Source organism: Rousettus aegyptiacus, unplaced genomic scaffold (genome assembly GCF_014176215.1).
Source record: "Rousettus aegyptiacus isolate mRouAeg1 unplaced genomic scaffold, mRouAeg1.p scaffold_m13_p_2, whole genome shotgun sequence".
Lineage (NCBI taxonomy): Eukaryota > Metazoa > Chordata > Mammalia > Chiroptera > Pteropodidae > Rousettus > Rousettus aegyptiacus.
In genome coordinates, this window is record NW_023416295.1 from 93,293,937 (window position 1) to 93,318,156 (window position 24,220).

The 24,220-nt window shown below is 48.5% G+C and overlaps 1 protein-coding gene across 1 annotated transcript; it reads right to left on the reverse strand.

Annotated features, from left to right (window-relative positions):
- Window positions 1-898: 898 nt before the first annotated feature.
- On the reverse strand, window positions 899-23,217 carry IL17RA (interleukin 17 receptor A). The gene is made up of 12 exons (XM_016125857.2): window positions 22,930-23,217; window positions 13,755-13,779; window positions 12,886-13,032; window positions 11,911-12,023; window positions 10,503-10,629; window positions 8,836-8,883; window positions 8,578-8,741; window positions 7,753-7,836; window positions 7,301-7,385; window positions 6,212-6,313; window positions 4,317-4,358; window positions 899-3,721 (listed from the first exon to the last, which is right to left on the reverse strand). The coding sequence occupies exons 1-12, from the start codon at window positions 23,077-23,079 to the stop codon at window positions 2,214-2,216; spliced, it is 2,595 nt and encodes an 864-aa protein (XP_015981343.2). The 5' UTR covers window positions 23,080-23,217; the 3' UTR covers window positions 899-2,213.
- Between the last annotated feature and the right edge of the window lie 1,003 nt (window positions 23,218-24,220).

Below are 24,220 nucleotides of genomic sequence, written 5' to 3' on the forward strand. Positions count from 1 at the left end.
GCTGTTAGGAAAAAAGCAGCAGCTTTGGAGAGAAAAGGGTCATAGTGGACAATGCCAACTGAAGACATTTGGCCTCAAAGACCAGCAGAGCTAGAATTCCAAGTTTGTGGGGAATGCAATTCAAATGCAAGTGCGCTTTTGGGCACCAGGACCGCACTGGTTTAGGCTGCTTTGCTGCCAGGGAGGGAGCCCTGGCTCTCGCAAGGTAAGGAGTCCACCATGCAATTCCACACTCTGGACATTTAATATGTGCTCACTGGAAGCTGGGTAAATGTCGAGAGCTTGGTAGGCATCTGGACACAATGATGCTCACCTCCAGGGTTACCGAAGATGGATCCCGAGAGGCTGATGGCTGGGAGGCTTCGGTTCCTTTTCTCCCTGTCTTAGTCTGTGCAGGCTGCTATAATACCTGACTGAGCAGTTTATATACAGCAGATGTTTATTTCTCAGCTCTGGAGGCTGGGACGGCCAAGATTAGTGTACAGGCAGATTCAGTCTGGTGGGAGTGTGCTTCCTGGTTCACAGATGACTATCTTGCTATGTCCTCACATGGCAGGAGAGTAGAGGGAACTCTCTGGGGTCTCTTTTATAAGAGCACTAATCCCATTCATGAGGCTCCACCCTCATGACCTAATCACCTTCCAAAGGCTCTATCTCTAATGGCACCATCTTGGGGACTAGGTGTCAATCTAAAAGTTTTGAGGAAACACAGACATGTCATCCATAGCACTCCCTCACCTGGTCCCTTGATGCTGTTGGGGTGGGTCTGGACTACACACCATCTGGGACTTAGGCCTTGATGGTCTTGTTGCTACTTGGCAATCACAGAAGAAAGAACTCTACAACTAGGAACTTGTTGACCTATGGTAACATATGACTCACAATAACTACCAGGAAATTCTTAGAGTTAACAAATTTATTCATTCTTTTATTGACAATCCTTTTCATGCTCACATGTACATCTGTGATATTTGGTTTCCCATCACATTTCAGAACCCTCTCCTCCTTGTTGAAACTTGGGGCAATAGTTAACGACTCAAGCATGGTGCTGGAGAACCCTCAGCTCCAAGGACAGATGGCATCTCAGTATGCTCTTCCAGGAACAGCTTTGAATACTGGGACTTAGCATCTCTTCTCAAATGCTGTTTTCGAACCTCAGACCTTTAAGTACAGAGTGGCATACCTTCCTCTTCCTTTCCTCACTGCCACCGCACTCCCACTGCCACCTGTCCTCCCACGCGGTTATGGGCCCTCCATATCTTACTCAATTCACTTTGCCATTGGAGCCCAGTGTGGAGCTGAGGGCTCCCAGCTGCCAGTGCTTCCCAGCCGGCAGCCCCAGAAGCATCCTTAGCCATAGCTCTCCCACCGACCGCCTGCCAAAATGTGAACTCGGGGTTTCAGACTTATCTCCCTGCTGAATGCTGTTTAGTTTCATATCATAGATGTCTACGCTGTCTCTCTCCAAGATAATCTGAGGTGGCTTCCAGGTATGTTTGGCTCTCAGCCTGCTCTTCTGCAGGGCATTCAATTTGTCCCGGGCCTTCAGGCTGATGCCCCAACTCCCAGCCTGGGCTCTGGTTACCGCTCCATCACATCTCTCATACCTCCCTCCTTCCTCTCCAGGTTAAACTTGCAGTTTGCTGATGGGCCCAGGGCCTACTCACCTCCCAGCCCTTACCCCATATGCTGCTCCCTTTCCCAAGACTGGTGCCTTCTTCAACCACAATCTCTTGGCCCAGGAAACTAGTTTCTCCTTCGGCTCATAAAGCACCTGTCCAGGAATTTTCCCTGGGCCAGGTGCACCTTCTGTGTTTCACAGCCTTGGGCAGACCTCTGGTCAGCCTTGACACTGTGCATGACCATCCTTCTCTTTGCTAATCTGTCGCTCTTGCTAGATGTTAAGCTCTTTGGTGGCCGGGGGCAATTCCAGGTGTAAAATCAATGTTGAATGAATGAACGAATGAATGAATGATGGGAACTCAAGGACACATCCACTAGCTCCTGGGAATGAGCTGTGGATTTCTGTGGGGATGGAAGATGACCGATGGTCACAGAAAGAAAAATGAAAGGGGATGCCCAGGCATCAGAATCAAGACATTTACATTTTAAAGGTATCATTTCACACATGAATATACACTCATTTACAGGCACATGTGTATACCCATGTATACACACACCCCCTTATCACAACGCTCTGGGTCTGGGAGGTCTTACATGACTGGCCTCTCTGGCTCCATGCTGTCCCAGCCAGAGTTCTTCTGAAGCTCTTGGAAAAAAAGCTGTCGCTGGAGGCTTCTCAAGCTCTCCAGGGCCTCAGGAGAGAGTGGCTCCGACAACTTTCCCAGGTCCTGCTTTTCTTCGTCTTCCTCCATTTCCGTAAGCCCATCAGGGGGCTGTGGGGAGCTTCTGGAGATATAACCCTGGTCGGACTGCACCGACTGCCGCTGCTCCTCCTCGTAGGGCGAGCATGGGTCTTTGAGGGCCACCACAGGTCTCTTCCATCCCTCCTGGGCTTGGCAGCTGAGACTCTGCTGGAAGAGTGAGAGCATCAGGCCTTCGAGCTGCTCCCTTACGTCCTCTGGGAGGGGGTCGGGCGATGCCATTGGAGTGCTGCAGAGAGGTGAGTCCTCTGAGTCCATGGGGAGGAAGAGGACACTATTCCGCCCAGGGCCACAGCCCTCAAGCAGTGGGCAGGCCTCACCTCCATCCACGACAGCCAAACGGCTAGCTGGGCTGCTTCCCTCAGCATGCGGGACGGGTTCCACGGCCTGAGCGGGAGGGACCGCCTCCACTGAGAGCACCGCGGTTTGGGCGATCGGGGCTGCCAGCTGCTCTTGGGGCTGAAGCTGAGCTTGCAGCCTTGCCACTCCCGCTCCTTCCCCGGCGAGGAGCAGGTCTACCACCAGGTGGCCCTCTGGGCCAGGCTCCCGCAACAGGGGCTTCTGCTTCACCACTCCCTTTCCTGGTGGCAGCAGTGGCTCTCCAAATATCTCTTCACTCAGGGACTCGAGGTCCTGGTCATCTGCCGAGCAGAGGTTCTCGCGCTCAAACCAATTAGGGTACTGAGTCTGCCACTCCCGGAATCTCTCCACGGCTTCCTTCAGCTGCCTGCCACTGGGGCTCTGCAAGTAGTTTTCCCCCGTGAGCTCCCCAACACGGTGCATCCGGCCAGGTTCAAACATCTCCAGGTCTTGGATCCGGAAATAAACCTCTTCAAATTTGTCCATGAGTGGGTACCTGGAAGTGATATTGAAGAGGTCGGGGATATCACTCTCACTGCTGATGTCACTGAAGTAGCAGATGATGTAGGTGCCAAAGCAGGCTGGCTTCTTGAAGTCTGGGAGTATCATGTTCATGGCTGCTGTGAAAAGGTCCCCAGCGGGTTTGCTGTGGTCACAGCGAAGCTGGATGGCAGGCTCCTCCCAGCCGAGGATGGCCTGCCACTTGGCTTGGGTGCCTCGGGAACACAGGATGATGATCTTGGAGTTGCTCTCTACCATTTCCTGCTTCTGGCGTCCCACCCAGGTCATGACCCCCACCTCTGAGATGACCTGCTCCTCCAGCAGGTCAAGGGCCACTTCGGTGCCACAAACGGTGAGCAGGAACTGGGCAAACTTTAGGACCACCTCCACGTAGAGTGGGTGGTCAGCAGAGTAGACGATCCAGACCTTCCTGGGCTTTAGGGGAGGGGGCATCAGGTCAGCAGTGGACAAGACATCTGGGGGAAACGAGAGAAGCCAAGCCTATAAGTTCAGGTGTGTGCCTGCGCTGACCTTCATTTCACACCACAGGCTGAGGGGAGGGACCAGGCACTGCTTAGCTCCCTAGCCTAAGAAATGCAACTGAGGCCTTGGACAAGCCGAATGTTGCTGTTTCACCCGTTTTGGCTGCTTGAAAAAAATCACAGTCTGGTATGTTCTGGAAAAAAGAATCTAATTTCTCTGTCTTATATTTCTAGCTGGCCTTTAGCCTATACTTTAATTATTTTAATTAAAAAGAAACAAAGGCACAAAGGCCTGCCTATGGAACAGAGATGTCTATTATAAGGAGGACTTGTTTTCACAAAATATGGTACCTGGTCATTTTTTCCTTGTCCAAGTGATTTAAAAAAACATTACCCTGGCTTTTCCATTTGAGGTGCCCTCTGTGTGGGGGTGTAGCAGGTGGGTCCTCTAAAAGGGGGCATCTCCTGAAGGGACTCAGGAGGTACACTGCAGTAGGCACCCCACCCATGTTCTCAGGAGAACCCTCTATCACATCCATGAACACACGCACACACCAAACCAAGCCCACCCATGCCATGACGCACTGACCTGTGTCTCTAGTGTCATTGCCATATTTTTCATGATAAGACCCTGAAAAGAAACAGAAAACATTGGAGCAGCACTTTTGGAAGAGAAAGAGAAACCAGCTCACAGGGCCGACTGAGGGGATGGCTGCCCCACCCGACGTAGGGCAGCCTGAGGCAGCGGTTGTCAGATGCTTGTGGGCCTTCGCAGGTGGACTGTGCTGTGTGGAATTGCTCAGATGTGAATCCTGGTTGGCCATGATGAAGTGTGAGATCTGGGAAAGTTATTAACACTTCAGAACCTCAGTTTCTTCCCCTGTAAGATGGGTCTGTAGTGGAGGATTAAATGAGACCGTGAATGTGAAGTGCCTGGCACATCGCATGCACTCAGCTGGAGTCACAAGTATCCTGTGGCACTAACCCAGCCAGAACCTCTGGTCCCTCATTCCAGTTCTGGTCCCCCCTCCCCACAGGTTTGGCCGCCCCCAAGGAGACCCCACACTTGAGGAAAAGCCCTTCCCCAGAGGCGTCCTTGCAGGAGGCATAAATCTTACAACACGTCCCTGGAAGCGGCCTCTGCTGGGTGTGCTTACATTTCCTCCTGCTATTTCTGAGGTGACAAAGGGAAACCAACACACGTGAGCAACTGCTCCTCCTTAAGATGCAATGAAGGGAACTGCAGTACAGGAGTCAACTCCTCGGCGCCACGCCGCCATGCTGCCACGCCGCCACCGCCCGCCCGCAGGAACAGAAGCCATGGGTGGCCAAGGAAGACACTTAGAGCCTTCATTCAAACCCCACCCTTCGGGCTTTTCTCCAGAACTCTCAAAAGTCAGCTAAATAAGGAGTGAGGTTTCTTTCCTGTCCCTTCCTTCCCCCTGTGGTGGGGGCACTTTAGGAAAGCTCAGAAGGGCAACAGCAAAATGAAACAAGAAGCCTCCCTGACATCGACAGAGAGCTTTAAAGTTTATGAAGCACTTGCAGAGACGTTAACTCTTTTGACCCTCCCTATAATCCTGATGAGCCTTCTATGTGTGGAAATGGCTCCCTGGATGGCTAAAGGAGCCCAGGGTCCTGGAGGGGCAGGAAAAGGCCGCGCCCCTCACCTGAGGATGCATGTTCTCTCCTGCTTAGCAGGAGAGGGCTACCACGGGATGGCAAATGCATAGTTATTAACTCACTAACAAGCTATTAACTCGCCATCAGAGCACCTTCCTTGCTGTATCATTTAATCCTCATAGCCCTGAGAGAAAGGCATTGTGACCCCATTTGCCAGAAAAGACAATCAAATCTATGATTTGTTAGCAACTTGCCTGACTGCAGACCAGTGAGGCAGAGCTGGGGTGCACAGCCCTGTGCTCTGGGTCCCCATGGACTTCTCTACCACATCATGCTGTCCCTTGCCATGCTATTCTCCCTGACCTCAGGGGTACAAGTTTGGGGGCTGCAGGATGGTGTTGCTCAGGTTGTCCCCACCTGCCTGGCTGATCATGTCTGATGGAGGGAAACACCGCCCTTGCTCTTTCCAACCTGCTTTTAACAAAATTAATTTAAATATCAATGAATCTAACTGTGGCTAATGTATACTGAGCAAATATCATGTGCCAGGCACTATGCTAAGAATTCATATGCATTATCTTATGTAATCTTTACAATTATTTTATGATGTGGGTATCATTATAATTTCCATTTTACAAAGGAGGAACCCGAGGCTCAGAGAATTAAGTAATTTGCCCAGGTATAAGTGGTGGAGCTGGCTCTGAGTTCTTAACAAGAGACAAAGTCTGTACTAAATTTGAGAGTGAAAGGTGCCTTCTGAGCACAGCCATCCAGAGCCTGGACTGGGACGGGGGACACAGGAATAGAGAGAGGAGCAGAGGGGAAAACCCCAGGACCCACCCCACAGAGCCTGGCCCTTACCGGATAGCCTCCAGGTCATGCAGAGGATCAGCAGGATGACGGAGCCCACCAGAAGGACGGAGATGAGCGTGATGAACCCGTACACCCACAGGGGGATGGAGTCTGTGGTGAACAGAACAGCATGAGTGATGTGGCCAGGAGGCCTGCTATGCTGGCCCTGAGGTCCCCCAGCCTAGGCTGGCCTCTTTGGCCTGCACCATGACACGCTGGTGATCTCGCCCATCCCTGAGTGAGGCTCTCTGTTCAGCTTTGTGTGCCCGGCCTACACAAGGCCCAGTCAAGGACTTCTCATGTGGCCCCTGAGGAATGTCCCCGCAGGGCTCCTGCGGCCCACTATGGGAAGGAGTGCTGGGCTTACCTGCAATCGAGTCCGCAATGAGAACAAAGAAACAGTATTTTTAATTATCAGCAGTAATCACAAAACCATCACTGACACCCACTGAGGGCCTGCCAATGGCCCTGGCCCTGCACGGAGCTCCTCAGACATGGGTTAAATTTGCTGAAACCATCCATGAAACACCTGAGTGGCTGGTCTACTAAGCGATGCCCCACCCTCCAGGTGGGAGGCCCAGGTTTGCGTTCCGGCTAGCACAACTGTCTGCTGCTTTCTGCCCGGCTCTGACTGTGGCCCCGTGTTAGGCTGCAGATGGCTTCCGAACAGGCTCTGCCACTTCCCTGGTGTGTGATCTTGGACAAGTTACGTAACAGCTCTGTGCCTCAGTTTCTTTATCTCTGAACCTGGGGGAGTGAGTCTTCACGTCTTAGCACTATGATTTACAACTTGTGAGGATTATAAATGATGACATGTTAAAGCACTTCATTCTGTCCAGGGAGTGTCACTAACTCTGTGACAACAACAATTCCCATTTTTCCAGTCATAGCATTTATGGATCAGAAAGATTAAGTACTTTGTCTGAGGCTACACAGCTAATGAAAGGCAGTCAGGAGTCCGACTCAGGAGAGTGTCTCCCTAAAGCCCACGTTAAACTCTGCCCCCACCCTTAGGACCAAGTCGGGGTTCAGGTCATGCTGTGGACCTTCATCCACTCTCATCCAGAATATGCCCCAGGACAGGCATTTGCTTCCTACCTGGAGCGCCTGGAATGTCTGGACAGTGGACCACCATGGAGTGTCTGTGGCAGTCATTCAGACAGCTCCTAAAGAAGGGCTGGATCTGCGAAAGCAGAGAAGAGCAGGGAAGAGCAGGGAAGAGAGGGACCCCGAGATACTGGGGGACAAGGAGCCCCCACTGCTGCTTTCCTGCCAGCAGAGTAACAGAGCTGGCTGGCTGCTCCAGGGTCTCCACGTGGCTGTTGGGCAGACCACCCATCACTGAGAGGGGGTCGAAGGAGCCTCGCCCCGGTGCGGCAGGGCTGGCGAAGGCAGGGCTGGTGTCTCACCAGGCAGGGAGCCCCCACTGCTGCTGGGTCCTTGGAGGGAGCGCCGGTGCATCAGCCACCCTCCCTCCACCCCTCGCCCATCTCGCAGAAACGTCCACTTGTGCACGTTCTCTCACACCTGTCTACACAACGCTCACCCACCTGTACTTGGTGGCGGCAGCACCACTTAGAGTTCGGTAGGGTGAGTGTGACGTTAGACCGCTGGTGGAAATTCTCCCGTGTGGGCTGAAGAGAGAGGAGAGGACGGGTGAAGCTAGCTGGACAGGAGCTGGCCACAGTGTTGTAGGATGGTGATGACAACCTTCCTCACCCATCAGTGTGCCCGCGGGAAGACCACCAGGAGAAGCACCTTTCAGGTTTCTGCCCTGGGAAGGCTACATTTCCCTGGCACACCAGGTGTGTTGTTAACTCATAAACACAGCTAGTGACTGGTATTTCCCTGTTTGCTTTGGCTGCAGAGGATCACGGGGACAAATCTCTGCTTACACCCAGCAGTGTGGCACACATTTTCTGTGCTCATTACACCTGGGCTTCATGTTATTGCCTCATCTTTATTTTCTCTCTGTCTTCACTTCCACATTTAAAAAAATCTTCAAATCTTTTTGAAATAAGTGAAATGAACAAAGCAGAACAAACAGAGAACAGAGAGAGTGCGGTAGAGGGAAGGACAAAAAGGGAGGGGGTGGTGGGCAGGGCAGAGACCAGCTACATTCTATCAACTACAGACTGTAAGAACAAAAGGCAACCTCAACCACAGCACGAACTCTGTATTCACGACATACCAAAAGGAAGGAAAAAGAGCGAAGCAGCCCTGGATCGGAACGGACTAAGCACAGCGCTGAGTGCTGGGCCTCTGGCAACAGAGCTGTTAGGATCAGGAGGAGAGGCTGAAGGCCTGGAGGCCTGGAGGCTGAGGGCCTGGAGAGGTGAGCTCCGTTTGAGGGGCTAAGAGTGGCAGAAAGTTACCATGGGTATATCCATTACGTGCTTGAAACACGTCTGGTTCGCTGTGTGTGGGAAACTCTCCAGCAGGATCTGGTAACGGGCAGATTCATTCCACAGGGTGAAGTTGACCTGCAGCTGGTGGGCTTCCAGAGTGTCCACGGTGATGTGAGGCTGCCACAGGCTGCCTGCCCAGGGCACAGACACAAGCTGGGAGTGAGGAACAGGCGTGTGTGTGCAACCAAGTAAAGCTCCCCTGGTGAGGCTGCCGGCCACAGTTACCTGAGCTCACACATGGCGTGGTTATCCTCATCTCGGGGTCCTCGCAGCCTGCAGACCCAGGAAAGAAATGAAACCATTAAGCCTCTGCCTTGGAAAGTTTGCTGTTCCAGACTGCTGATGCCAGGGATAACAACCTTTTCTTTTTGGGGAGCCTGTTCAAGGATGGTCCCTTCAAAGCAAGCCCCAGGACTGGATCATGGCCACAGGTCACACAGCGTTGGGGTGGACCTTGTTGTGTCACCCTACTCTCTCAGGGAACCCTCCAGATTCATGTGTGTTTCTCCTGAGCTTGCTTTGTGTAGCCAAAGAATCTTGGTCCAGTCCAGTTCCTTCTCTCCCTACTGTAGCTTCTTCTCCAGGATTGCCTCTGCCTTTTTATAATGAGAGGACTTTGTTCTTTGCTCCTCCGTGGAGTGTGCCATCATCGGTAGTATGATTCAGAAGGTGCGGGCTGGGTTCTGAGAATCTCCCTTTCTAACAAGTTCCCAGGTAACTTGACAAGGCTGCTGGTGTGGGGACTACATTAAGGACCACTGCCCCACAGATACCTTCTTGATCCCCTTCCCCAATTTCCTTGACTATAATGTTTCTATATTCATTTAAGAAACCTTGTGACAGATACGAATTGCCATAAGTGACAAGGACTAAGGCGGTCTACTTAAGGGACAGGGGAGGGGTCTGGGGGAGATTCACTCATTCAACAAATACACATGGAGCTTTCAATATGTGTCGGGTACTGTTTTAGGCACTAGAGATTCAGTGGTGAATAAGATAGAGGCCCTGTTGTCCAGAGATTACATTCTAGTAGAAGAGTTGAATAAATGCACAATGTCACAAATATAACAACATAATGTCAGAGAGTGATGAGTAAGATGAAGAAAACTAACATAGTGTAAGCAGAGTGTGAGTGTGTGAGTGTGAATGTGTGTGCGTGTGCGTGTGTGTGTGTGTTTGTAGGGAATGCTCCAGAGATAAAGAAGGTCATCATCATCTTTAACAAGCATTTCCTGATTACCTACTATAGGCAAGGCAATTTGTGAGGTTCTTGTGATTGCACAAATAGGTATAAGACCCAGACTCTGTCCGGAAGGGGACTGATGTTCCAAATGCAGCTGGCTTCAAACAATGAGAACAGAGAAAGAGAAGGTGTACACACATTGAATGCTGTTTTAAAAGATAAACCTGGCAGTATTCATAGGCAGGATGGCTTAGTAGGGAAGAGGAAATGGTGTCATACATGGGATGGTGTTAAAATAAATGCAGGTAGGATGTGGGTAAAAGTGAAGAACAAGGTGATGGAAGTTGGGATGAGGCTGGGAGCAGGGGTTATAACTCTTCCAAGAGTGGCTTGTCTTCCTGATACTTTCTGGGCAGGAAGTGCTTCTCTGGACAGAGGGAGAGACTCTGGTTCTCATAAAACTCCTGGGGCTTTGGGCCAATATCCCCTGTTTGTGCCAACAGAGAACAGGCTCTGCCTTCAGGGAGTAGAGGCTGCAGCCACACACCAGAGAGCTCCCTATCCTTGGCATCCGTTTGTTCTGTGGGTACCACATGCTGACAATGGTAGCCACTGTCCAGCTGAGCAGGGATGCTGATGTCTGGGCCACCTGCTGCTTTCTTTTACAGAGCCATGTGGGGAAGGGAAGGGCTTGGTAGGGCACTCTTACCAGGCACGAGGTAGTTCATGGACTGGTGGTTTGGGTCTCCATCAGGGATGGGCTTGGGCAGGTGGTGAACGGTCACCTCATATTCCTGGCCAGGTTCTACCACAAAGTGACTAAAGGTAAAATGCCACTGTAGAGAAGGGAGGAAGGGGAGGTTGGACAGGTCACATACCATGCCTCTCACTCAGCTATACCCAAAGAAGCCCACCCTACTCACCCCTAAAAGATCAGTCAAAATAAAAAGAAACAACCACTATAACAAGATCCAAAATCAGAGGCTTCCATATCTTTGCTCTTCTGTTTCCTTTGATCTTTCCTGCCTATTTAGAAAAACCCATATCTGGCCTCATCAGTATAGGGTCATACGCAAGAGAATCTGGGGGACAGCACAACAGTACTCCTCCCCAATAGCCTTCTCAAAGTGCAGAACGATGGTGTCAGAGAGCCGAGCCAGAGGACTTGGCGTTATTGGAGAGCTGGCACACAACAGGCAGCTAAAAACTATTTGTTAAATGACTCTTCCTCCTTAAATGGGAAAGCCAGGGATCGCCTGAGAATGTTCTGGAGCACAAAATTACAGAGGGATGTCTAGAGAGATCCCCAGCCACCCTGGGCTGGCATGTTCCTTTGTTGCAGAGATGATAGAAAGTGTGGGGAGATATTTTCTAAATGGTGCAGAAGACAGATATGGACTCCAACTCCTATTCTAATTACTCAGCTCATTTATTTTGAGCAGGGTGGAGTCCTTGGTTTCTAAATTATCTGGGCACTTGGTCATCACCATCTGCCTAACAGTCAAGTTTGGAGGCCCTAATTAAACATGGGAGAGTGGAATCTGCCTTTGCTGCCTGTGTTTGTGGGAGATCTGCAAATGGCCACTTTTTGCAGATTTACAGTAGCAGTTTTCGAACTGGAGCTTGCATCAGAATCACCATGCGGCTAGTTAAGAGATTGCTGGGCCTCATTCCAGAGCTTCTGGTTTAGCAGGTCTGGGTTGAGGCCCTAGAATCTGCATTTCTAACAAGTTCCCAAGTGATGCAGATGTGCTAGTCTAGGGACCGCACTTTGAGAACCATGGCTTTAAACAAAGTAAATGAGAATGAACAATTTACCATCTGGTTGTGAGCATCGAAAGGAGCTGAAATTGCTGCAGAACTCATTTGGTTGTATCCCTTCTACTATGGTTCTCTAGTCTAGGCAAGGCTGTTCCTTTCTGGAGGCAGGGCCCAGATTAATCTCAGGCACAGACGAAGATGACAGGAAGCAGGGCTGGGGAAGTCCTCTCCCCATTCAACTCTCTTTATAATGACTAGCTAGGGAAGTTGGAAGGAAAAGCAGGGCTAGGCGCGTCTAAGAAGTTTCCAAAAACATGTTCTGCTCCTCATGATCTTAATAGGAGCTGGATTCTTACCCGCTTGTGATGACTCCGCAGTTTGGAGAGAAACTCAAACTTGACACACAAACGCTCATTGGTGTTCAGCTGAAGGACAGATAACTCTGCACCCTCCAGGTAGAGGATGCTGGCTGAAGGTCAGATGGTGGAGAGAGACACAGATGCAGATCAATGAGACAAACTACTGGGTGTGTCACTTCCCTGTTGGTTCTGCTTGCTCACTCTTAAAAAAACATCTGTCTGTCTTAACCCAACCCTCCATTTCCTGTTCCTCCCAGCTTACTCTTGGAACGAAGTTAGCCTCCTACCCTGCAGACAGTTACACCTCAGCTGGACAAGGACCAGTGACAATTTATACTGGGCTAGAAGCAAAGGCTTGGCAAATTGGTGGCGAGAGCACGGGCAACAGAGCATGGATGTCTAACTCTGCCATTCCCACCACCCTTAAAGAGGCTGCGACGGCAGTAGGAGGTGGGGACTTACCAAGAGAACACCCTCTGCCCTCCCCCAGGCCCTGATCACAAACTGGGGCTGGCTCTTGTTATCCCCGATCTTCTCAATTCTGTAGTACAACCCCCTATCTCTAAAAGATTTGGGGGATGTTGTTTCAAGAAATGACAGCCCCTAAATTAAGGGAAAAAGCAGGCTGACAAATGTGTTACCATCTTTCCAGTAAACATTCGATATTGCAGTCACAGAATTAACCATTTGACATTCCCCCCCCGTCCCGGGTGATAAAAGATTTTAGGCTGAAAAAAGGCTTTTCACGAAAGATGGTAGAATGAGAACATATTATGGGCTAACAGCTAAAACACTGAAGAAGTATTAACTGCATGAAATGGTGGATCCTCTCAGTACTGAATTTGGGCCCTCATGTCTGAGCACAGCTCTGGGAACCCAAATCTGAATCTGATGGGAGAGCCAGATGCTCGAGTTTATGGGTTCACTGGACGTGGGTAGAATCTCACAGGGCCCAATGACATGCCCACTCACCATCTGTCTGCAGTGTCCATTTGATTTGAAGCACAGGGACGTGGTCTCCATGCTGGGTGTGGGCAAACTGCAGCCGCACCTTAACATCTTTTGGGGATGAAGGAGTCAGGTTTCGAGGGTGGATCCAGCTGTCATCCAAGCAGGTACCTGGTAGCCAGGAGAAGCAAAAATTAGAGATTTTCATGTTCTGTGAGAAACTGAAGAAACTGTAAGAAAGTAAAGCATGCAAGCAAGATGCCTGGCAGTGAGTCCAGAGAGCTGGATCTTAAACAGTCAGGGGCCTGTGATCTTAGGCAGAATTCTCCCCTTCCCTGTCCTACTCCATCTTTTCTCATGCTTGTCTGGGGTCACTGCAAAGCTCTGAAGTCTAAAAGACATTTCAGGAGAGAAGACAAAGCACACAACTTGGTTTTGAGATGAAGCAATGGTTGGAAATGAGAGCAGAGGAAGGATGGGGTAGAACTGCTTTACTTTTATATGTCAGAGTCCCCAATGAACACAGAAACTTGAAATATGTGCCTCCTTCCTCAATTAAAACACAAAATGAAATCAACGCCACAAATGTCTCTCACTTTACAGTGACAAGCTCTGGCAAATCAAGTTGGATTACAGACCCACTGGGGAAGCGCCCAAGAGGATACTCTTAAAATTCAAAGGACAGTTCTGCTTTGACTTCCTGACCTTCGCACAATGAACAGTCTTGATAGGAAGCACAGGCGTGTGCATGCAAGGCTTTCAAGGACAACTCCTGCTGAAGGCTGTAGCCCTCACCCTAAACCAGGAGAAGAATGGCAGCTCTTCTCTCAGGGATCAGCACGAGGTTGGCACTTTATTAACAAAGCAACAAGTACAAAAAAAAGATGACTTACTATTCTTGACTGTGCAGTTTAGCCCCTGTAGGAAAAAAGAAGGAAGTAATTACAGCTGTGAAAGAACTTTAATTCACAAACCAGGCTCCGGACTTTCCTTTGGCTCGTTCTTGAGAATGAAATACACACAGCTATCCCTTCTCACTTTTGGGGGCCAGTCTCAGGGAAGGGAGCCATATCCTCCCCACACTTGCCCTGTCCAACTGAAGAGAAAAAGAATAAGAAGTGGGTATAATGGATGGCAAAACAGAACTGGTGTTTTCTGAGTAACCATTATGAGCTGGGAACCTTCTGACTTTAAAAGACACTGACAGGCTTCTGCTAGGGTGTGCTGGTGAAAAGTCCTCTAAATCTTCTGAGGCTTCCAATCTTCGGTCTGAAAACAGTGCTGCAAGAGGTGGGAATAAAAGCTCTGGTCTCTGTTACCGAAATTTCACTAAGTCCCTATAGACTCCTTGAGGCAGATGTGCCAGATGCTGTTTTGGGTGATTTATACATATTGTCTCAAGAATCCTCATAACACACTTAGGACTAAGTGTCCTTAGCTTCATTTCATAGATGAGGCAACTGAACCACAAATGGTATATTAAATTGCCTCCCACTTTAGTAATATGTGTTAACTCTAACCCAGAGGAGTTCTGGAGGGCCAGATTTAGAAGCCCCAGTTACAAACATTTTTAGGGAAATGTAATCACCGGGCTTAAGTCTGGCCAGCTGATTCTGCTTTGGAAAACCTGCACATACCCCTGGAATCAAGTTGCCTCAAGATACCTAACACTGTCAAGCCTTGATTTCTTCAATTACAAAATGTGAAGAAACACAATACCAACTTTACAGTGTTGTGTAGGATTAAATGATACAAATAGAAATAAAGATCTTGGGACAGGGTGTGGGCTCATAGCGATGGTGGTGTGTGCGTGTTACAGACTTTTAATGTCTATTATAAAAAATTTTAAACAATGGACATATATTTGTGTACTAGTTATACAATTAAGTGAAATAATACATGCTCCCACACTGTAAAACAGGAAGCTTACTAGAAGCCCTAGGAGAATCATTATGAGGAATTTTGTTGCCTGCTAAATGAGACAATATTTGTCCAGTGCCTGGCATATAATGGCTGCTTTTTAATTATTGGCTCCTTTTCTGTAGAGCCTGGCATATAAGAGCTCAATAAATGGAAGCTATTATTATATGAGACGACCTCCACACACTCAGACACGGCAGTGGAGCAAGGGCGAACTCAGGCTCAGGTGTTTCCAGTTATCTTAACTCACAAAGCGAACCAAAACCATGTGTGGGCAGAAGTCTGATGTTGAAGCAGACCAGAAATGTGACTTTTAAGGGCAACAGAGAGGTTTGGTATATGCATGTAAGCAGGGCTCTGGGGAGGAGGGAGGCAGGGCTAAAGAATGTGAGGAAGACCATAGTTTGCTCAGAAAGCAGATGAAGGGATAACGTCCTCAAGCATGCTCCTGAGGTGATTCTAAGCTTGTCATTTCATCCATAGTCTACCCTTCTGGGACACCAGCTCATAAGCCCTTGGGGTCTAGACTTTCTGTATCCTGTTCAGGTCCTTAGGATTAATTCTCACCTACTGGTCCCAGGGCCATCGCAGCCCTGTGAGACATTCCTCACATGTTCAACAACAAGTTGCCTCTGCTCTCTAACAAGTGTCACTCTGTTTCTTGAATGGTGAGATTAACTTCCTTGAATGTTTTATTTCTCCTCCCACTTTAGACTCTTAGAACCGGGGCACAGAGGAAAAGAATCTGGTTCTTTCACCTTGAGATGGGGAACTCTTCTAGAAAAGGCAAACAGATACCCACTTTGATGACTCCCTACCATCCACTGGTAGCTACTCAAACCCATTGCAAGATGGATGCACATAATGAAAAGCTCTAATCTTCATGTAGACTGAGGAAGTGGAAAGGTTTGAAAACGCATTCGGTTAGTTGATTAACAATGATGCCAGTGGGTCTCCTCCTCTAATCCTGTGATTGACAGAAATAGCTTGGTATTTAGTATTGTTTTTTGTCTTGGTTTCTGATAGTCACTGTTGTACATAATTATTTTCCTTCTTTTACTATTTTGCTTGTAGTTTTTATTAAAAACAGTTCCTGAACCTTACCAAATACCTCTCCAGCATTTATTAACAGAACTTTGTAGATTTTCTCCTTTATTAATATAATGAATTATGTTGATTTGCTGATAATGGGCCAACTTTGCACTCCTGAAATAAACCCAACTTGATTATGGTGCATTATTCTTTTAATAATCGACTATTGAATTTGCTAATTTTTTATGCAGACTTGTTTGCATTTATATTCATAGCTGAGACTGGTGTGTAGTTTTCTTTTTTTGTACACAACTTATCGAGTTTTAGAATTAAGCTTTGCTAGTTTTGAAGAATAGCTTTCTCTTTTTCTGTGGTATTGCATGCCCATTAATAGGGCATGGCTGAATAACGTGACATCTAATTTAAATTTCGTTGTCCATAAAAACCAAAAGGGTTGAAAGGACTGCTATCTACTATGGAATATTATGCAAATATTAAAGAGAATTAGTTACATAGATATCTATTGACCTTGAGTAATGGCCAAAATATGTTGATGAGCGAGAGAAACAAGTTGCAAGGAACTTTTTATATGATTCAATTTTCTATGGAAATAAGTGATGAAAAAAATCTTTCTTGTATATTTATATATGCTTGAATTACATATATATATACATATACATATATATATATATACATAATTGTATGAGCATATAAAAACATGTGGATAGCTATATATCAGAACATTAACACACTGGTTACTGGGGGTGAAGGGATGGAAGAGATGGAAAGAGGGAAGATGAGGGGGAAAGGATATGAACAAAACAGAAGAATATGCATACAAGTGAAATAAAGAGTAAAAAACTCCATTAGAAGTCGTGGAATGTTGACCACATATGCATATTATCTTCTCCCCCTTCCCAAACCACATGAAAGTTTTAGGAAAGAGAAAATTTTTATACCTATTCAAAGATAAAGAGGAAACATCAGTAGACAATATGAACAAATTTTTTAAAGATGAAGTAGAAGGAAGAGTGGGCAACTGGCTCAGCCTGAGGAGAGGAACTTCAATTTGAGCACTGAGAAAGGAGATGCTGACAAGAAAGGGGCTACAGGCTCATTAGCATCCTTTCATGAATCAGGTCTTAAAGACAGCAGGCCCTCGGGAAGTAGTAAGGCAAAGGGATACAGGGGTGGAGTCATGGGAAAGTCTACAGATGGGATTTGGGGAACCTTAGCCTCTGTGTCCCTGCCCTGATCTCAGAATGCTGGCAGTCAAGCCTGGAGAAAAGACCTGTCCAGATTTGGACATTTGAGAGTCAACTAATAGGCCACGTTCACCACAAGCCTGATCTCTTAACACAATGGCTGATAAGCCATATCTACACAGAGCAGCATTCAATCAGCTCTTTAGATCTCATTCATAAAATATTCTCAGACAGCCAGACATCTGAGAGGGGTTTTCTGTATAAAAAAATAGATAAAAAAACAAATAAAAAAAATGTTCTTGGAGGAAATAAAACAATGCTGGGAAAAGAATAAAACTAAAACAAACAAAATTATAATAGTTTCAAAGAGATGAGAGGACACTCTGACAAGGACAGGATACTGAGGAAAAATGAGCAAGCAGAGACTAAAAATGGACCTTGAAAATAAAAGTTCCATTGAAGGGCTGGATTATAAAACTCTGGAAATTTCTCTGAATGTAGAATAAATACAAACGAAAATAGGAGAGAAAAAATGCAAGAATATTAGAGGATTCAGGAAGTACAAGCTATGATTAAATGAATTTCTGAAGAAGATTACAAACAGAGGGGAAGAAATTATTTTAAAAGATTCTAGAACTAAAGGATACATATTTCCAAATTTAAAGCTCCACCAAATAGCCAACAAATGAAAAGAAGAGCCAGACCAAGGCCTAACATCATGAAACTTTTGGAATACAGGAATAAAAAGAAGATCCTAAGTTTCCAGATAGGAAAAAAAAAAAAATAGGTGCCATACAAACAGATAAGAATCAGAATGGTGATGGCACTCATACTATTTGCTAGAAGGCAGCAAAGCAAAGCCTTCAGAATTCTGAGAAATTACCTTTAACCTAAGATTTTTATACCTAGCCAAATCCAAATCATTAAAAAAGTGTGAGGGTAAAATAAAGGCATTGTTTTCAGACATGTTATGACTTGAAAAAGAGATCTAATACACACACACACACACACACACACACACACACACTCCCTCATACCTTCATACCTTTTCCTAGGACACTGCAGGAGGACATGCTCCAGCAAAATGAGGGAGTTAACCTCTGAGAAGGAAGGCACAGGATCCAGGACATGGGAGCTGTAAGCAAGACAGTATATCTAATACGACAGTTGTGCCATAGGCCTAGAGAGTAATCAGTCCAGATTGGAGCTGAGAACAAAGGGCTCCAGGAGAGAGTACTCTGGGGGAAGGGGGAATGAAATTGATGGAATATCTGATGTTTGTGAGAGAAAAAAAAAAATAACGAACCTGAGAAAAAACTAAGACTAGTTACATGGAAAATTATGGAAGTAAAGAATTAAAGCAATTATCATCTTCAAGGGGAAAAGAAATTATACCAAAAAAGAAATATAATCAAAAGTACACATACTTGCCTCATCAGTTAAGATTATTTACTTGTTATTACATAAACATTGACTATTGATTTAACTAAAGTTGGTGTATAACTGCAATGGGAAGGCTAAGAGGAGAAGCAGTGGGAGAAGGGTAATATAAGACATTTAGACTTTCATCTATTGCAAGTCAAAAGATAGTATCTAAAAGTGACAAATCAAGAATAACAGTATATTTAGAAAGCCGGAGACAAATGCCAGAAGAAATACTGAAAGAAATATAAGTGATCATCTTCAGGGAACGAGTTTAGAGGGTGGTGAGAGGTGGGACAGGGATCCACTCTTTTTTGTTTTAAATATCTTAGTACTATTTTTAAAAGATTACTATATATTACCTTGATACAAATTAATAAAAGCTAGAATTTTATCTATAATGTTACTCCAAACAAATGAAAGGATTGAAAAGTGAGATAAACAAATGAAAATATTAATTTGTTTAGGGGAAGGAACAGTCAACTTTTTTCCCTTGTAATTTAATTTTTATATAGAATGTATGTTAACATAATGTTTTTAATAATGTAAAATATGTATTCAGGGTTTTTGGACACTACTAAGACAGATCTTGTTTTATTCCCCTCCAACCAATCACCCCTAATTTCTCTACTTCAAATATTCATTTTTTAAAAATAGTAGGTTCAGAGTATTTGAGCTATCTACTTATGAAAGGCATTATGTTAGGCCTTCTACAGAAATCCAAGAGGGAGAATGTTTGCAATAACGAAGATGACAATGGCAGCAGCTCATATTTATTTTGTGGCAGGAATCATGCCAAGCATTTTATACACATATCCCACTTAATCTTATAACAGTCCTCCGAGTAAGTATGATTATCCCATTTTACTTATGAAAAAACTGAGGCATAGGCAGGTCAGCTAAGTAGCCCAAGGTCCCATAGAGCCTACACTCAGGCCCATGCAGCTTTGTTTCAGAACCCATCCATGCTTCTATTCACTGCTGTACTGCCTCTCTAAATTAAAAAAAAAAAAAAGAGAGAGAGAGAGAATACTTACCACAGGTGGGCCAATATTCTTTACCCATAGTGGTGAAAATTAAAAGGAAGGAATAAAAGACGGTATTTACTCTGTGCATTCAATGGCCACTACCAAGTGCTAGGTAAAGAGAAGTAAGCTCTGAAGTCCAAGGCAGAGCCCTGATTTGATTCTCAGCTCAGCACTCACTTGTGGTATGACACTGGGCCAGTCACCTAGCCTCTCTCACACAGGTGGATCATGGCAGCCTGGCAGGTTGCTGTGAGCGCTGAATGAAATTATACATGCTAACCCTTGGCATGGTGCCTGCACAAAGCTGTCAGTAAAGGTTAGTACCCTTGTACTTTCCAGTGCCACAGCCCACATGGTCTGGCACTTTTGCACATCTAGAATTTTATTTGCTTTCCCCATAATCCTGTTAGGTGAGGATCACCTCCTTTTATAAACAAAGGCACTGGCTCAAAGCAGTAGAGTGACTGACCAGGGCTGCAGAGTGGGTGACAGGGGAACCCCGGTCTTCTCACTCAGCCAGGTGTCTTCTCTCTTGTACCGCATCACTTATGTTTTCTATTTGATGCTACAGTCTCTAGATGGAAGGCTGGCCTGCCAGGAGCAATGAGAAGTCAAGTATGATGGCCAAGGAACCTGTTAACTTTGCTAGTTCCACAGCCCCAATGGCCTCAGCCATGACTGTCCAAATGCCTGTATATACCAACCAAGACTGCACAGAACATAACTTTTCACACTCTGGAAGAATGGCATAGCTGGAAACAGCTTCTGGCAACCAAAAGATAAAGGTTAAAGGAAAAAGTTGTTTTACCACAAGTCAAAACCACGAGAGCTCGGGGGTGAGGGGGAAAATTTCTAATGCCATACACATCCTGTCTGAAAAATTGTGTTAACACTCACACTGACCAACTCTCAGTCACTGTCTTTCTTTGTGGGCCTTCTTCTGGGTTGGCAGTCAATGAAACCTTATTAAAGCCCAGGCAGGGGAGGCCAACAAAAGACTGTCCAGGGAACTGCAATTACTTATGGTTTCTCCAGTATTGATTCCTGTGGGGAACTCAAAGTCATCCAGGTTTTGAAGCACTAAACCCAGGCAGCCAGAAACAGGGCTATGCTTGGTTTCAGTTTATTATTGGCTTTCAAGCAGAGCTAACCAATCATTCATCATTCACTCATTTCTGTGTTCTTTTATTCCACAAACGTTTATCAACCCCCTACATGCTGTGTTTGCAGCATTGGGCTAGGAACGGAATAGGCATGCAGAAGGCTCTTCTCTGTCTTAGAGAGGTACTGAGAGCTGAATCCAACTGGACTTTGAACAGACAGTTATAGTCTGAAAAGTGGTATGGGCCCACTTTGAAATGGCTCACCAGCCCTCTGAGGAAACCCAGGCACAGGAAGCCTAAAATGCCCAAGATTGTGGAGACTGTAAGTGGTGAGATCAGGATACAAACCCAGGTCCTCTGAAGTCAAGTTTGTGGTTTTCCCTCTTCTCACTCACTATACGGGGTTGCTTCCACTAAAACATCAGTGGAGGGAGAGAAATCTGAAGGGTGTGGTTTTTTTTAAAAAGAGACTAGTTAATGAAGCCGGAAAGCTGTTTGTCATGGAGATGAGTTGTCTGTGAGTAAGGTTTTAAGCAGAGGCAGTGGGAAGAAGAAAAGAGCTTCGATTTCGCAGATAAATCTGGCTAATAAGCATCTCTCCTTAGCCCTCTCTGGAATCATGCTGTGCCCCTGCTCCAGATTTCCAGTAGTTTCCCACTGAGCAATTAAAGTCAAATGCTTTTAGCCCAGCATTCACTCCATTCCACAAGGGAGTCGCTACCTCCCCCTTTAGCTTCTTCTCTCACTTTTCAGCACCTTATCCTGCCCACCCAAGGGCTGTGGCTCAGCGCCCCTTTTCCCCACTTAGAATGCTCAACGACTCTGTCTTTGAAGCTTCTACCACCCATCAGGGCTGCCTAAATGTCTTCTCTGCCACAAAGAATGCCCCAGCTGGAAGTAATTTTTCCCCCGTGTGTACTTCTGGATATTCACTGGTTGTACAAAATGCACTTCTTCCAGGTAAACCTTGCATCACAGTTACCACCTTCAAGCCTTTTCCTTCCTGAATGATTTAAGTCCCTTAGACATTAGGGTTTCTTTATAATTTCAGTTCCCAGCAACAGTACCTTGTATTTTGCAAGCACCTGGCAAATGGCAATCAAAATGTGAACTCGCAATCCTGCACAGTAGAACAGTTCTATACCAAGTCTGCGGGAAGGATCTGCTGAGCATATATCCCCTCCTTTGCCCAATAGTGGGAATCAGAAGGACATTTCTCGACTCATTCACATTAATTTTTTTCCTCTGCTAAGTAGGCATGCCCCCTCCACCCTCTTTTGGTAAATTCTCTACAAAATTAGATAAGGAGAAATATCTCTAGGGTTGTTCCACATCCCCTGATTCAGAAACTGAGTATTATTGCTCAGGATAAGTAGTGACAGCGGCAGGAAGGCTGCTGAGGAAACTAGAAAGTGGAAGAGGGGAGTGCTTAGAGGAGAGAAGTTGTGGAGGCAGGCACAGTAATTTGCTGTTTCTTTTTTTCCCCTTAAAGATGGTCTTCCACAACAGGGCCACTACCCGGAGAGGGTGGGTGTGTCACTTCCTGTGCGCACAGCGCGGGTATTGACAGATGCAAACCCGCCGAATTGTGTAAGTGGTGGTGGTGGAGGGCACTGGAGGGGCGGTGGCACCAAGTTGGCCCGAGTCCTCCAGCTGCCATTAGCCACCCTCCGCACAACTGTCCCTGGAAGGTTACAGGCCACGTTTCACCGGAGGCTCCGGCCCCTGGGCCCCGCAGGCCGCCCCGGCTCGTGCGCACCGTTCTACGGCCACAGGGTTCTCGCTTCCGCCGGGGAGTGGGCTGAGACCTGCCGGGGACACCACCCTCTAATCTCGCTGCTGCAGGCTTGTCGGGCTCCTCTAGAGGGGAAGCCTGGATGTCTGATCAGCCTCCCGGGCTCCGGCCTGGGCCACCCGGGCACTGTCGGGGGTCTGAAGGGCGCACAGCAGGGGCGAGGGAGCCTGGCGACCCGGCAGGCCCCTTCCGAAGCAGCTCCGCCGCACCTCTCGCACCAGGCTCCGCGCCTCTAGGCCGGTTCCCAAAGCCTGGGGCCCGGCGGACGTGTCTGTCCCGCGTCCCTCCCAGAACGCCGGTCAGGTTGTGCAACACGCGCCGCGAACTCTTTTCCCTGCAGAATTCCTCTTCTCCCGGGTCCTCAGCAAAACTCCCACCGCTCCGCGTGTCCTCCCTGGCGCGCCCGCTCCTTGTGCCCAAGCCGCGGACTCCCTCTGAAACCCCAGCACTGACTTCCCGCCCGCCCTGCGCGGGCCGGGGGCTCCGGCCGCCTGGCCGCCCCTCCGCACCGGCCCCGCCGCACCCTGGCGGCTCCCGCGCCTCCGGGACGCGGCAGGTCTCACCTGCTGAGAGCAGACGGGTGCCGGGTGGTCCAAGAGCCGCGGGGAAGCGCCACCCGGGGCCGGCCCGCTCAGGAGCAGCAGCAGCAGCAGCAGCAGCAACCCCGGCGGGGGCCGGGGAAGGACGCGCGGGGGGTGGCGCGGAGCTCCCATGGGCCCCAGCACTGTGGCGGAGCGTGCGGCCTGGGGCTGGGGGCGCAACGACCGCACGCCCGGGCCTCCCCTAGCTCAGCAGTGGCGAGTCCGCCGGCTTCGCCCGCTTCCGGCTTCCACCCCGGCGGGGGGGCGGGCCGCGTCGAGGGGAGGGCTCCGGCTGGGCGCACCCCGCCGCCGGCCCAGCCCGGGCCACGCGGCCCAGGTGCGCGCCCGCCCCGCGGCCCGCCCCGCGCCGCCCACCGCGCACCGCCCACCGCGCACCGCCCACCTCGCACCTCCCCGCTCCCCAACCCGCGCCTCCGCCCGTACCGCCCACCTCGCGCCTCCCCGCTCCCCAACCCGCGCCTCCGCCCGTACCGCCCACCTCGCACCTCCCCGCGGCCCGCCCCGCGCGACCGCCCCGCGCCCCACCCGTACTGCCCGCCGCGCGCCAACTGTCGGCTCTGTGCTCTCCAGCCCGCTCCACGCGTCATCCCGCTCTCACCCGCATGCCAGAAGTTTCGGTTTTTGTTTTTTTCCCCTTTGCTGTCGCCCCGCGTCCGACTTCTCTGCGTTGCCGTCAGGCCCCAACTCGAGTCTCAAAGTCCATCTTCTTTCTTACTCCCTGGCCCTCTTTACTCCCACCCCCCTTTAAACTGTTTCTCTTTTGCTCTGCCTTTTTGGCTTTCCTTTTGCATCTTCCGGAAGGCAAGGGCGGTTCGGCCCGGCACATTCCTGTCAGGCTCGAGGAGGCGGTGGGAGCGGTCATTTCCCGCACGCGTTATGCGCACTTGGGGAGACGAGATCCCTGGGGGCCAGGCACCTGGCCCGGTACCATTCTGCGTCCCGCAGAGCCGAGAGTGCCGTGTTTCCCAAGAGACTCCCAGTCTGCTGGAAGACTGTCCTCGGCTCCTTACGTCTCCGGTTGTGATGATTCATCGCTCAGAACATGGGCCGGCAGCATCCTCTCCTCTCTGTCCAGAGTCCGACGCTGCCCTCTCTCCTGGGTTCCCGCGACTCCCTCCTGCCCGGATCGTGGCTTCCAGCCTCGCCCTCGCGTTTCATCCTACACGCTCCAGACGTATTTGCGTTTCGAAAACTGCGTTTTTATCCCCTTTAAAACGATATCTAAATTTTTCATCTTCGGTTTAAATAGATG